Source organism: Ochotona curzoniae, unplaced genomic scaffold (assembly GCF_017591425.1).
Source record: "Ochotona curzoniae isolate NIBS_2020 unplaced genomic scaffold, NIBS_Ocur_1.0 scaffold_3890, whole genome shotgun sequence".
Lineage (NCBI taxonomy): Eukaryota > Metazoa > Chordata > Mammalia > Lagomorpha > Ochotonidae > Ochotona > Ochotona curzoniae.
Genome location: NW_024467115.1, coordinates 16,462,127 through 16,478,099, shown reverse-complemented (window position 1 = coordinate 16,478,099; position 15,973 = coordinate 16,462,127). Strand labels below are relative to the sequence as shown.

The following is a 15,973-nucleotide window of genomic DNA, read 5'->3' as shown; positions in this document are numbered from 1 at the left end:
TTAAGTAATTCTCAAAAAGATTGGTTTAAACTGCTTGAAATAGAACTATTACTCTTCCTGGTGCCCAGGAAATTCTAAAAAGGCCATTAAACAACAGATTTAATATAACTTGTGAAAGAGTCATCTCTAGACTTCATGTTAACTTAAATGAATGAATGTCTTGTGCATATTTAGACACAGAAGATCGTACTCATATGTAATTCAAAAAAAAAGAAAAACCATGAAAATTATAGGTCATTTAGAGTTTTTCTGAGTTCCTTAGAAGCCTGTTCAAGTTTAGGGCTTTTCCATGTAGTTTAGTAGTGTGTCTGTCTGTATAATCTATAATATTGGAGACCCCCTGATAACTTATTTATCTAAATCTCTACATATACATTTTAATACTTATGAATTTGTATGCTTATTTCTGAGCCACACATTACTGTTAATAAAATTTTAATTTTTAAAGAGACTTATTGTTATAGGAAAGGCAGATTTACAGAGAGAAGGAGAGACTACACAGGAAGATCTTCCATCTGCCAGTTCACTACCCAAATGGCCGAAAGAGCTGGATGTGTGGAAGCTAGCAGCCTGTGCAGAGTTTCCCACAAAGATTCAGGACCTTGAGGTTTTGGGTTATCCTCCATTGCTTCTCCTGGCCATAAATGGGAGCTGGATGAGAAGTGGAACAGCTGAGAAATGAACCAGCATGCATATGAGATGCTGGCACTTGCACTTGGAGGAATAGCCAGTTAAACCATCACACCAGTGCCTAATTTTTAATATTTATGAATTTGCATAGTTATAAAATTATGTTTTTACTACCTGATACAATATCATAACTATAAAAAGTACCTGCAAGAAAGTATCATCTCTAGACAAATAAAACGAATTATTCCATTTATCAAGAAGAATCATTCCTATGTAAATCTCTGTAACAGTTACTGCTTGTAGTATAAAATTTATATTATTTCAATAAATTGTGAATAATGTTATTTGTAAATGCTTGAATTAATTTTTATTAAAAATTTACATTTAGTTATGTTTACTACTAATTTTATAATTACTCAGAGCTCATGGGTCCTTAAAAGAATTTAAATTCATTATTGTTTCTAAAGTGGTTCGTGAATCTATTATTAACCATGTATATCAACATATACCCGCATACTGTTAGCTGCATTTGAGTGGAGAGAAAAGTCATTTGTACAAACATTAAGGATATTCTTTATTTTGAAAAGATCCAACAGGCTAAAACAAGGAACATTCCATAAAACAGAAGTTTCCTGACAACAGGGCTTTGTTTGTTTGCTCATTGCTTCATCCACAGCCCTGTAAGAGTAGCTTAGATGCAAAAAGGTACCTGATAATTATTGTTGGACAAAGATTTTATTTTTAAAATTTTGCCTGGTATTCTTTTTCAAATTAAAGCTAATATTCAAGAGGTTTTAGGGAAGCCTGTGTGTGATAATTGCTGTTTGTAGTTTGATCATGATGTGGCTGGGGGAAAAAAATGACAAATTACATGTTGACTTACTCAGATCTGGAACTAGTCAGCATTTTAGTGTGACATGAGAGAAACTAAGCAAGACAGATAAAGCTAGTAATCAGGAGAGGAAAAACACGTTTACTTGCATAAGTTTTGCTGCAGTATTCTGTTGGGTATTGATAGTTGCAGGAAGCATGCACATTTATAACGTGGGTCATAGAAATCAACGTAGGCGCTGCAGAATCTCCTGGACGACTTATTAAAGCAGATTGCTGAGCCCATCCCCAGAATTTATGGTTCAATTGATCTGGAGTAAGACCTAAGAATTTGCATTTCTAACAAGTTTCCGAGTGATGTTGCTTCTGAATGTCCGAGGACCATATTTTGAGAGCCCTAATCTAAACTAGTGAATCATAATGCTCTGTTTTACAATGAGTAGACTTCCCAACAAAGAAAATGAAAGTATACTGTCATCTTTCTTTAACAAATCTGTAGCCCAGGCTATGTAAGTCTGGGAAATTCTCAACTTTTTTTTAAGGAAGAGTTAAATACATGTTTTAGAACCATATTGCTTGGAACACTCGTGATTCACCATAGTAACATATGTGAAGTGTGATTTCTCATAAGAAAATGTTTAAATGATAGTTATCCTGGCCTGTCTGGGTATCTCTCACAGAATGCTGTAGACAGGTGACTCAGCAACAGAAACAGGTGTCTCAGAGTTCTGGAGGCTGCAAGTCCAGAATCCTAACCCTGGCGAGTCTATCTGGGGCAGGAGATGGTGGGGTGCATTGTGATTCATGGATGATACCCGTCCTTGTAGGTAGAGGGAGCAAGGAAGCTCTCTCCAGGACTCTTTTCTGTGGACACAAATTCTGTTCGTTTCTACACGACCTAAACAACCTCCCAAAGGCCTGCCCTCCCACTAACTAACATTTGTGACTTTCTGCCTGTAGATTTTGAAGGATACAGTTTTACTTTTTGAAGCCCAAAGGTCAAATTCATTATGACTTCAAGGGTCATCTGTGTTTGTCAAAGAATCATTAATGTCCTTTGGTTATCATCAGGAAGTCTTTTCTTTCACTATTTCGATGGTCAGATATAAGTTTTTTCAGCTAATATATGATTACCAGTAATAAAAGCATACTACTTCCCAGTAAACTAATATTTGCAATTTATTTTAATATCAGTGAATATTTTTTTGTAACAATTATCTGAGTTCATAGTATGGTACAGTTGAAAGGTATAAGGTATGCCACATATCTTCTTATTCAAAACCCCTTATTTTGTAGATATACAATCTGACTGTTTCATGATATACTCTAACCTTGGAAGCCAAGACGGATATTGAAAACTTGCTCTCTTGGTTACCTGTACTCTTTTCATTACCTTATTTTATTTATTTGTAGTGAAATAGTTTCAAGTATTTGTTTGCTGAAGTGTTTAAATTTCACATACAAATAAACCAGCATCAAATAACAGAATAGGAACTGAGAGTTGGTACAAAAACAGTTTTGCTTTATTTATTCTTGTTTTGTGATCTATTATTATTCAGATACAGTCAGTTAAGGTAACAATACATTTATTTCCTTTTTACAGATATCTTTAGGGTTATCCTATTGTATTCGTGGAAATAATTGTAACATTATATATTCCTGCTGTGGCGTTAGAAATAGTGCTACATATTTCATTATGCCTCTTATGAAATAAAATGTAGTAGTACTAATGTCTGTTAGAAAAGGAGTCATTTGAATAACCAGTGTGGGCCTGGCGTGGCATAGCAGCTAAAGTCCTCACCTTGAATGCACCAGGATCCCATATGGGCACTGGATCTAATCCCGGCAGCCCTGCTTCCCATCCAGCTCCCTGCTCGGGCCTGGGAAAGCAGTCGAGGACGGCCCAAAGCCTTGGGACCCTGCACCCGCGTGGGAGACCTGGAAGAGGCTCCTGGCTCTGGATCGGCACAGCTCCCACCATTGCACTCACTTGGGGAGTGAATCATCGGACGGAAGATCTTCCTTTCTGTCTCTTCTCTCTCTCTGTATATCTGACTTTGTAATAAAAATAAATAAATCTTAAAAAAAAAAAAAGAAAAACCAGTACTATGCTTCTGTACAATCTAGGTATTATTGTTAAATTTGTTTTTCTACATTTTTATTTGTTCTATTTTGACACTGAATGCTCAGTATTCTTTAAATGTTTTTATCAAGAACTTAGACTTCCTTAGAGCTTATTTTATTTTGCTTTTTATAAACAATTTTAAAATATTACTTTACATTTTACTTTATGTTAATTGAAAATAATCCTGCCAGTAAACTATAAGAAATACATTTAAGTCTTTGGCTTGTATCCAGTTGCACATGCAAGGAGCAAAACTTCATGAGGAAAGGACCCCAACAAAACAGTAAGCTCCACAACAGAACACATAATACTCACATTCCCAACAGCCAGAGTGGGAAAACCTAACATGCGGGGCATCAGGGAGACTTCAGGAAAGTCATCTCAGGTGTGGGATTCACTTAGCCCTAAGTTAAGGCCATCTGAATCTTTAGACCCAAACCTGAAAAGAATCAAAGTGATCTCAAGAAGCCATAAGCTAGAGCAAGGCCTGGCACCTGCTGAAGGGATACAAGAAAATCCAGCACTCCACATGCTTTAAAATCTACATGCTTTACGTTGCTCAGGACTGTGGAAACAAACTACCACAGACTTGGTGGCTTAAAACCAAATTTGTTCTTTCACAGTTCTGGTGGCCAGAAGTGTTAAAGTCAGATTAATCATGGAGAAAGTGTGTAAAGAAAAAATTCCCCAGTGATGACGGACTCAGCTGAAGTAGTGCTGGAGGAGAAGTGTTCATGTATATGTGTTTATTCAGCATCACCGAGCTTGTCAGATGACTTGCAGATGTGAAGAATGTTGATTGCTGGATTGTATTGCACATAAAGTTACCAGGAACAGCCATGCTGCTGGAGTCTGCCAATTGAGGCTCCCTCAGGACATGGGGGTCATGTGTGATTGAGAATTTTTCATAGGCGACTATAATTAATCCTTTGGAAGATAATACAAGGAGAAATTCACCTAATGACTTAAAGCTTGACAGATTCTAGATAACCAAAAATTAGAAAACAAAAAGTTTGCCAGACAACAAAACTAACTGGCATTTCAGCAGGAGGAAAAGAAACTCAATTTAAGATACAGATGGTTTTAAATGCCAAAGGTGGAACTTGATTTCAAGTTTACTTATAATGTCTATATCTTGTTTTTTAACTTACATTGATGCAAGAAATACCAACACAAAATTCTGTACTGCTCTTTCAAAGCTATTCAATAAATTACATGAGTTATTCATGTCTATTATAAAATAGGCTTTGTGTTGCCTACTATGCAAGTGTTTTAAGTATGTTTATTGTGACTAAGCTAAGTTGTGATGACTGTCAGGTTAAGTTGTTTTAATACATCTTTAATTTATGATATAACTGTAATCCTATCTTACTTCCCAGCGCATTGCTGTGTGAACAGTGGACCATATCTGGCCAAGTGGATTTTATGAAGCACCTCACTTTGCAGATCTTTCTTTGCTTACATGGGCATATTAGTTCATGTTTTTAATTTCTGTTACATGGACTGGCATTGTGACACAACACATAGAGCTGCTTCTTGCAATGCTGGCATCCCACATAGGCATTGATTTGAAACCTATACTCCATTTCTAATCCATATCCTTGGAAATATGCATGGGAAAGCTGTGTAAGGTGGCCCAAATGCTTGGGCCCTGCCACCAACGTGCAAAGCCTTGAAGAGGCTTTTGACTGCTGGCCTTGCCCTGACCCAGCTCGGGCAATGTGACTATCTGTGAAGTGAACCATGGGAAGCAAGAGTTCTCGATGTGTCTCAACCTCCCTCTGTGTAGGTTGCCCTGTCAAATAGATCTTCTAAAAATAAATACATAAATAAGCCTGTTACCAAAGGATTGCATGTCATAGTACTAAAGATATTTTGTCCTATTTACACTCCAAACCACCATGCGTAAAGAATAGAATATTATCAAAGACATTCATCAGATAATGATTAAAACAGATTTCCTATGGTGAGGCTTGACAAAACAAAGGGAAAATAGAAATAGTATTAATTTTAAACAAATGTCTTGATGGGGCTGTACTCCCATCATTTTTACAAAGTTTTACTTTAGCGTAAAACATTGAAATTGAAAAAATCTAATTGGAAATGGGGAAGTTGTGGTTTATTCAGAATCCACTGCCAAATTTAAACTAATGAAGTTTGTTGTGCGAATTACAATGATCAGAAGAAAGTAAGTATTCTCACGTGAGAAGATAAGAGCACACTGGGCAAAAACAGCCTTGAATGCAGATTGCCATGAACCTTGTGGTTTTGCCGTATGCTTCCAATATGTAAGAGAATAGTTGTAACAAAATGTCAAACAAGGTTGCCACAACATTGACTTCTGTTGTGTTAAAACACATTGCCTGCTTATCATCCAGAATTTCTGCACTTGTCAATAATGTGTCACGGTGGTATGCTGCAAAGACTGTTTATTTGCTTACTATCACCCTTTATCACCATGCTGGTTGGGAGGTTTGATACAAAGACAATGTTTCTGCATTAAGAAACAATGCTGTCATACAGGAGAAATAGCATAGGTTCATCAGTGTCTGACATAGATACACACTGCGTAAAGCATTGCCAAATTGTAGGTCCAAGATTGGATGACCCTAAGGAATTCTTCTGACATCACTGGGTGGTGAAATTGTACTAGCCTGCTAGAACTGCACTGACAAAATACCACGGACTTGTTCAAACTACAAAATGTGTTTTCCCCAGTTCTGGGTACTACAAATTCTTGGGGTGAGGGGGAAATCTTGGAAGTTGAAGTTATAGAGTGAGAGGGAGAGACAAAAAGAAAGAAAGATATTCTATTCATTTTTCTATTTCCCAAATAGCCACAGTGGCCCATGTGGGTGCAGTGTCCAAAGGCCTTGGGCCACCCTCCGCTGCTTCCCTGGTCCATAAACAGGGAGCTGGATTGGAAGTGGAGCAGCCTGGATTCGAACTGATATCCATATGGGCTGCTGGCACCACAGGGTGGGGATTAGCTCACTAGACCACCATGTTGTCCCCTTTTACACTTGAAAGGACATTGATCAGGACCCCACCCTTATGACCACATTTTACTCTGATTACTCCCCCTCCACACTGGAAATTCACTTTTATTGCAGTTCCACTGGCTGTACCGTGTGTTCCTGACGTTACGCTCCTTCCTTGGCAATCCTGTCTTTCTTGTGTACTTTCACCTTTGGGATTAGGGCTTAAGTATATGATTTCCAAGGGGACACAGTTCATTCCCGACTGGAGTCACTGAATATAGAATGTGTTTACAGGTATGGCCAGCCATATGAAACTGATATGCTGGTTTTAGTTGTGAAAAAGAACATGATCAGTGAGTACTGTAATATGGAAAGGGTCATGAGTCACAGAGATCATGGGGACTACAGTATCTGTGGAAGGAAAGGACCCATTTATCAATAGACCCTCGTGGAAAAATTCAGAATAGGTTTTCAGGCTCCAGTTTTATGAACTCCAGTGTCACTGGTATAAATAGTGACACTGTGGGATGTGGGACTTCCTAAATGATTCTGGTATACCAGATGAAGCTCTGTGTCCCAACCGCCACCTAGGACTACAGGTAAATAAGAATATATGAACCTCATTGTTGTGTACGACTGATTAAAGTTGTAGTATTTTAGTGTACCTGAGCCAGGCTGGGGAACAACAGGAATAAACTACATGTGACATTTATAGGCTGGGGCCTTGAGTGAAGAAAGGAGCATGATGGGCTTGAGGTAACCCAAGTTGGCTGCTTTTCTTGGCACATATGACTGGTTAAAGACTACTTTCTGTCTCACCTTAATTATGTTCCACAAGGGTTGGTTCCAAATTTGTGCATTTAGTTGGGGTGAGATAAAGGGGGAAAATGAGTATAAGACCTCAGTCTACCACTTACTGTTTTACTTGATCTTAGCCAAGTTATTTTCCAGATATCAAGTTTGTTCCTCCTGAATAAAATAGCAACAAGAAATATGCCCCCCACCAGGGTCCTTGTAAGGATTCAAGGAAGCCACATGGGAACAACTAGTCTGGCACTTAGAACATTTAGCTTTCCTCTTCTCTGATATTGCCAGGGAGAAAAATGGAAGAGAAGACATTTGGAGAAGGAAGAACAGAGGAAAAAGTTAAAAGTTCTCGCTTCTGCATAGGTGATTTAGAGTCAACATACTAAAATTAGGGAAGATTTGTAAAGTTTGAACAGCATCTTGTATAGCAAGTTGTCATCTAGTTACTTTGCTAAGTGGTAAAATAGGCATTTCACATCTAGACTAGATTATGATTACCATCCTTATACCATAGAATGTTAGCAGATCCAAGTTTATCTAGCATAATTGCCTAGTTGGTGTGTTGGTAAATACTGTTGAATAAGTTAAAAGGTATCAAAGACAATTTTGTGAACTCTGGTGGAATTCCCTGCCCTTCAGTGCATTCCCGTTGGCCATATTCTTGAGTTTAAATCCAATGACTATTACTCTGATGTTACTTTTCCCAATTGTATCTTGCCTCCTACCTCTAATTCAAGACTCTCATCATACTGAATTTTTTGTCTCTCTTGAACTATCATGCTTGCTGTATAATCTGGCTGAGAGTCACTTTGCCTCTCCTCACCTAGTTTATTCCTGATTGTCTTTTTTGTTTTGTTTTGTTTTGTTTTGTTTTGTTTTCTTGCAAAACTTGAAAGAGGGACAGCTTCTAGAAGGTATCTTATTTGTTATTATGCATTTTAACCCAGTAGGGCATATAAGGATTTCAGTTGTTGCTAGTGAATCAATAAGCAGTGCAATCTCAATGAGTCCATCTCAATGCAAATAATTATGATGATGATTTTCCAGTATATATATAATCATTATTATATATCAATATATAATATATAAATATATTGTCATATATATTGATATGATATATCAATATATAAAATCATTATTATAATTATATATATCCCAATATGATATATATATATCCCAATATGATATGTAGTTGTGTAACTCATAGACTTTCAAACACTATTTAATGGAGAGGGAAGGAATAGAATATTTTTAGTATGCATGTTATTAAGCACTAAAATGAATTATGGTCTCTGTCCTTTTAACTGCTATAGTGAATTTTTAAGCCACTGCCATATCATTTTGACTTGAATTTTTCAAAAGAAAAAAACCCAATATAATGTCTACTGTAACAGCACAATGAAGAAAATTCTCATATAAAAGCTTTTTCTCTTGAACTGGTATCTAATGAAAACATGCCACTAAGGGTTTTTTTTTAAGTAGTCATAAGGTGCAGTTGTTGATATAAGACATCAAAAATATAATTTTTTCTAGAAAAATTTATCTCAAAAAAGAGACATTAGCAATAAACCAAATGATCACAATGAAGTTATGCAATCGGGTTGTTCCAGTTTCCTTTCTGCAAAACTGTTGACCTTCTGAAGTGCTTTTTCAGATGCATCTGTGTAGCTCAGAATGGGTTCTGAAGGTAATATAAAAACAGTTCTAAGAAAATGAATGGTGTGTGAGCTTTTGCTTATTTGCTTCAGAAGCAATTTGCTTTAGAAAATTAACATCTGCTGTTTTGAAGCTAATCTTAGTGTATTGAATGCTCTTAACCATTTCTCAATCCCACAGTCTTTTATCTTGCTTCTCCTGCTGTGTTCCCACCACCTCTCATCCCATTAGCAAACCTTGAGATGGCCTCAGACTTACCAAACTACTGCTTTGGTTTCAGCTGCTCTTCTGCAAGAGGAAGTGAATGTGGAGGGTTTTCTCTGTGGTACAGTTGTGATAAAGCTGTGGTGGTCTTATCTCTCTCCTAGGTAGTGGCTCTTTATGACTACATGGCGAATCGATCAGATGAACTAACCATCCATCGTGGAGACATTATCCGAGTGTTTTTCAAAGATAATGAAGACTGGTGGTATGGCAGCATAGGGAAGGGACAGGATGGTTATTTTCCAGCTAATCATGTGGCTAGTGAAAGTAAGTTTTATGCTCCCTTCCTGGTTTACTAATATGGTATAACTGATAGTCCAAGATTTTATCATTTTCTATCCTTGAATTTGCTGTTTTTATAACTTTTGCATATACCTAGCAATGAGTGTTACTTTTCTATCTCATAATATTTATATATTTAAAAATTAAATAGGAGGCACTAATATGCTAGAAAGCTGCTACATCCTGAGGTTGGGATATCTGCTTCATGGACTTCCTGTCCCTGGCCCTCTCACTGCTTGATTTCTTCCTCAGCACTTTCAGCCCTGTCCCCTGCTTCACACACAGCCTTCTCAGCTCTCCTCTTGCCACAGGGACTCCTCTATAAACCAACAACTTCAGTAGCATTACTTCCCTCAACACCCACTCTTGCAGCTTCCGTATCTCATTCCTGGATGTAACCTATTAGGACAAAACTTCTGTAGATACGTTCATGCTCAGCTAAATTAAGCCTTCATGTGTGAAACAATACAACAAATGAACTAGGGAAGTAATTCTAACTACAGTTTCTGAAAGCTGTAAATTTGCTGCCAGGCTTTGAATAGTGAAAATAGAGCTCAGCTAGGGCACCAGAAAACAGAATAATGGAAACCACAGTGAAAGGGATAGAAGTATAGCAGTGCTGCTTCAGAGGACTGCATCCAATCAGCAGATGACTTAATAGTGTGTTAGGAAGAATGTAATATCTGAGGCTCAGTTGCAATCCTAGCTCCACCACCTAGACTGAAGTGCCTAAGTTTCCTTCTTTCAGATGAACAAGATTGGCACTGTCAGAGCTTTCTCCAACAAACACAACATTCGATTAGTCCTGATTTAAAATGTAAGACAGCCAGCCTCAAAGCCCTGTTCTGAATGTTTATATTAAGTCCTACAGATAATTATTGGTTTTTGTTAGTCCATGAAACACCACTTAGCCTAAACTATGCCTAAACAAAAGCACTATTACTTCCTAAGCTTGGCTGTGAGTTTTGAGACAAAAGAGTAAAACGAGAGGAAAAAGAAGACTTTTCTTTTACAATTGCTGGGCTAAGCCTGGGTAGAATAATTTCCCTTTACACCCTTGCCCACCCTTGCCTGTACCCTCATCATTCAAATAAATACATAAATAATCTTAAAATAAATAAAAAGAGAATTACCCATGTCTCTGCCCTATAGTGAAGTTCATAATTTCCACTTGTGCTGTTTTCATTGCTCTTCTGTAGCTGATAAGTGACAGATCACTCTTGAACTCTATTAGAGACATATCTGTATGTTTAAAAGGAAATGGAGATGGGGGAACACAAGGCAGCCTGGAAGGAAGGAGGTTCAGGACACAATCATTCTCAAGGAGATGGAAGAACAAGTATTTAAGTCAGATCCTGTGAACTCAGCACTTCAAACTTCCAGGTTGTCAAAAAGACCTGAGGTCCTTTCGTCTCCTTCCCATTGCTGCCTTTCTCATGGGATCAACTGCTAAAGTTCTGTAGCGGTAGCTTCTGTTTTTAACTGAAAAGCTGCCTGCATGACTATCATTATCACTCTGAAATACATCTGTCTACAGTTTTAATACATGCTATCATCGATTTCTTTAGCTATAAGTGGAAACACTCAATGTCACCTGGCATTATAAAGATTGTATTTCTCCAGGTAGAGTGGTGTTGGATTCCTCAGAGTCTAATTAATTTGCAGAAATAGTCCCTCAAACTTGATTGACCATAAATTTGAAATCTAATAAAATTTGATTTCTTTCTGTCATAACTGAAGTCAGACTTGGGAAGCCTGTTCTGGGGATGATTCTTGGCCACACACAGAAATTGATCCTGTGTCTCAAGCAGTGATCAGTCTGCCTACTGTGATTGCTTATTGTAACTCAGAATATTTAACATTTTCTTTTGACTTCAGTCACTGCATTGTGATGAAAACTTTATAAAGACCAAAACAAACAAACAAAATTCTTGGACGATCTGAGAATGCAATAATTGAACGCTCACACTTCAACACGGGTTACTTTCCTTTCCCTACTTATTATCCTGCATTCTATCTGACATCAACAAAGATGCAATTGTCAGGAAAAAAAAAAGATGCAGTTGGCCCACTTTAACATTAGAGAAGAAAAGACTACCTACAGTCTATTCCACTCTAAAAATAGAAGGAGGACTTATCATGGATCTATATCTGAAGCCAAATATGCAAAACAAATGCCTTAAGGGAGTCTATGTAAGAGCAGATTCTCCACCCACGGTTGCATTGTGGGCAAGTCCTTTAATAGAACAAGCCAGTAGGAGTTGGGATGCTATTGTTGTAAAGGACATACTCTCTTTGTATCTTACACCCTTGTAAAGGAAACTATGATTGGCTTCTCTGAATCAAGTCTAATACTCTTTTCACTATAAGGCAAAGAAATTGAATAATAAAGTCAACCAACAAAATCAACTAGCTTCATTTTGGTTTTAGATTTTGAATAGGTATTTTTTAACAGTGTCCTTCAATTCATTATTGCTCTTAACCAAATTGTATTTTCCATTTAACTCTCCCATGGCTCCTTAGACTCAAAGCATATATGCCCAACAAGTTATGTCAGTTATAATCTTATAAAGGCTCTTAAATTCTACCTTGCATATAGTTTCAATATCATGCATAGTCCCAGCTCTGTGATTGCTAATTTCACAATTATATAATATTCCCAAGTTGTTTCTTAACACCTCTTCATGGAAGAATTCAATTCTTCAGATTCCGACATTGTTATCCCTTTTCCTTTCACTGTTTACTATTCTCGTATCAGAGTTTGTCTTTATTATTACCTCTCTATCAAATAATATTACATTCTATTTTATATTACAGTTCCTTGGAAATTCATATGTTTCTGACCAGATTGTAAGCTCCTTGAGAGCAAAGACTTTCTTTTGGTCATCTTCATATCTCTTCTAGCAGTGTGTAGAAGCTAATCTTACACAGTGTGGGTTCCTGGTAAATGCTGAGATAAAATCAAATCTTCATGACCCCACAGTTAGTACAAATGACACCTTCTACCTTTCTGAAGTCTGCTGATTAAGATCTTCAAGTCATAGTTGTGTTCTTTTGTTAACAGTATTTAATACTACAAATTGCTGGTAGCAGATCATTTTTGGATAGCTTTTTGTTACACAATGAATTCATTGATTTCTCCAATCTCGTATCTGCTCCCCCCTCACTGCCAGTGTGTGTTTTCCTTGTTGAATAATTTTATTCTCTATGCTTATATGAAGTCCTGTTTCATTCCAGCACTGTATCGAGAACTGCCTCCAAAGATTAAGGACAGATCCCCTCCTTTAAGTCCTAAGGAAAAAAACAAAACAGAAAAAACTTCAGCTTCTCAAAAGGTAAACATTTTCAAGAATATCTTGCCTTTGTACTTTTGGTTTTTCACTCTTTTTCTATAAACATTATTTTCCATGCTTAAAATCCTTCATTGTTTTCACTATTATTTGTTTTTATCTTGGCACCAACATTATGCTATATATAAGGCAAATATTAGTATGGCCATTTTCCGGATAGGGAAACTGCGGAGGCTCAGAGAGTTTAGACTCCTGAGTTTAGACTCACAAGCTATGAAATGCAGTAAACACCCACAATAGAACTTGTGACTTTGAGTGTGATACTTTTTCCCTTCTGTATTTGCTGCTTTAACTGTGATCGTGACACTGCTGGCCAACTGACCTGGGATGAGCTTATAAAATAAAAAGGTTCTGATTTTTTGGAATATTACTTTTGCTTGCTAGTATTTTTAATGTTTTCAAGTTAAAATGAGTATGTATGTGTGATCAGCCAGGGAAAGAGCATGTATTTTGGTCTATGCTATCAGGATTCCCTCAGGAACATCAGACAGTAGTCATCTCGTGTTCGTAATACTTACCTAGAAAAGTCTAATATGCACTGTACCATCATGTGCATTGCTTACTAAACTGTGCTTACTGTGTGACATTAACTCTTGCTGGAATAACTGAATAACCCTGCTTCTTCTCAATTCTGTGACACATAAGTATGGTTTTTAGCAACAAATGTCTTCATTACACCATTGAGATAGTTTTTGATGATTGAATCTGTTGTGTATCATGCAGTCATTCAGCATGCCAAGCATTACTTCCATGCCAGACATTCTCTTTGTCCTTCCTAGAACAGGATGGAATAAACCAGGCCCTCACCCTGGGGAAGCTTCCAGGCTAGTAGATGAGATACCGTAAGCAGACAGTTCCACGAGCCTCCAGTAGGGACAGTAATGAACATATATGTGCAGTGCACTGGGGAAATGTTGCAGTTTGATATGAGAGAGTCCAGGAAGGGTTCCCAGAGGTAGAAATGCTTGACCCGGAGCTTCAGAAATTGAAAGTGTAAGGAGATGGATTTAGAAGACATTCCAGCAGTGGAAATAGCTAGAGGAAAGCTTGGTGTAGTATGATCAAGCACATGTAGGGAGCATTGAGTTTCTTGAAGAGAATAGGAGAAATGCAGGAGGTGGGCGACAGAGAGCCTGGCCAGCTATGTTAAAAATGCTTCAATTTTGTCATCTCGACAAAGAGGATCCACTCAAAGAGTGACAGAAGCAGATTTCCTTGTTAAAAAGACCATTCCAGTTGCAGCATGGTGGTTGTACTAAATACGGAGAGCTAAGACCTAGGGCAAGGAAATGCAGTCTATGTAAAAAAAATATAAGCCTGGAATTCATATTGTGGTAAAGTGAGTGCAGCTGCTGCTTACAATGTCGGCATCCCATATGATTGCTGGTTCGAGACCTGGCTGCTGCATCTTTGATCCAGGTGCCCGCTGATGAGCCAGGGAAACCTGCAGAAGATGGGCCAAGTATTTTGGCCTCTGCCATCCACATGGGAGGCCTGGGTAGAGTTCCAGGCTCTTGACTTCGGCCTGGCCCAGCCCTGGCCATTGTGGCCACTGGAAGAGTAAGCTAGTAGATGAAAGATCTCTGTGTGCAACTCCCTCTCTTGTTGTAAGTAATCCTTTTAAATACATATGCTTTTATTATGTACATATACATGCATATATGCTTATATATGTATATATAGAAAATTTTTACTACATATATGCACATTTAGTGTGTTTTACTATGTATATGTGTGTGTGTGTATATATATGTGTATATTTCCTGAACCAGTGGACATTAGAAAGAAGGGACATTAATTGATAGGATTTTAGGATTGATTAGGTGTGATTAGTGAAGTTGAAATTGTTTTTTTTCCTAAGTTCCCTGAATAAATACCAGTTCTCCAACAATAATGAAATATGAGTAAGGAAGAATTTTGGAGTTACAGAAAAAGAACTATTGGATAATAGATGATTTTAGATATATTCATTTGTTAGTTATCTCTGTATTTGCTCCCAGATGGAAATATTCACCAGGGAGATAGATGATGATAACAATTTACATCTTCATTGTATTATATTGGCAAATGGAAACTTATAATGGAGGTTGTAGGTAAGAGTGTCCTAGAGCTCTAAGAGGAAAAATCAAGACAGAACCAGATTACTAAGGGGTGGTAAAAGAAACAAGTGAGTATTGAGAAAATAGTGATAAAAGGAAAAGAACCAAGCAAAAGTGTTTGGAAGATAAGAGAGAAGATAGATTCAAGTTAAGTATGGACAGACCAGCTAAACATTTTGGTCATGTTAACATTTGATGATCAAAAAGACTCCACAGTTGTGTCCAGTATCAGTGGAGTAATAAGAATTTGGAAGTACATGAAAGAGTGAGTGGGGCTTTAGGGAATGAGTTCATGGAAGTCAATCTTAAAGAATAAAAGATCAAGCAATGGTTGAGAGAAACCTGGCATCCAGACATGGTTGCTTAAATATTGGAGAGACACATACAGCTAAATATAAGAGACACAGCCAATACAAAGATTTAATTTGAAGAGAAAGCACATCAAGGACACAGTGGATCTTACAGGAAGCAACAGGTTTCTAAATCAGAAACATGGATTCACAAATTAGTTTAGGCTTAGAGCAGTGGTTCTCAGCTGATGGTGAATTTTGTCTCCCAGGATACATTTGTCATTTCTGGAGACAGTTTTTGTCTTGACTTTAAGGAGAGCAATACTGCTGACATCTGATGTGCAAATGTCATGGATATTACTTAAACAACCTGGAGTGCAAAGAATAGCCTTCTTCAACAATTATCTGTGTGCAAATGTCATCAGTGCTGAGTTTAGAACAGTACCCCTGCAAAACAGGTACATGTGTACGAGGATGTGGCAAGTTTATAGAGTAAATGTCTCAGAAGTTAAGGATATCATTCTGTTCTAAACACAGAGCAGGGTCCACTTCATGTGTGGGTAGCAAAGGAGTAGCATGGAAGCTCAAGTAAAGGGTTAGTCAATTACCTTTAAGGGAAATAGAAATGGGAACTCATTTGAGACATATAAAAAGATAT

At 37.4% G+C, this 15,973-nt stretch overlaps 1 protein-coding gene across 1 annotated transcript in view; it reads left to right on the top strand.

Moving 5' to 3' along the window:
• The window catches only part of AHI1 (Abelson helper integration site 1), a 190,262-nt gene that overhangs the window by 132,719 nt on the left and 41,570 nt on the right, over positions 1–15,973 (top strand). The window contains exons 22-23 of the mRNA XM_040965629.1: positions 9,399–9,561; positions 12,814–12,911. Of these exons, the coding sequence (XP_040821563.1) occupies positions 9,399–9,561; positions 12,814–12,911 (261 nt within the window). The remainder of the gene's footprint in view (positions 1–9,398; positions 9,562–12,813; positions 12,912–15,973) is intronic.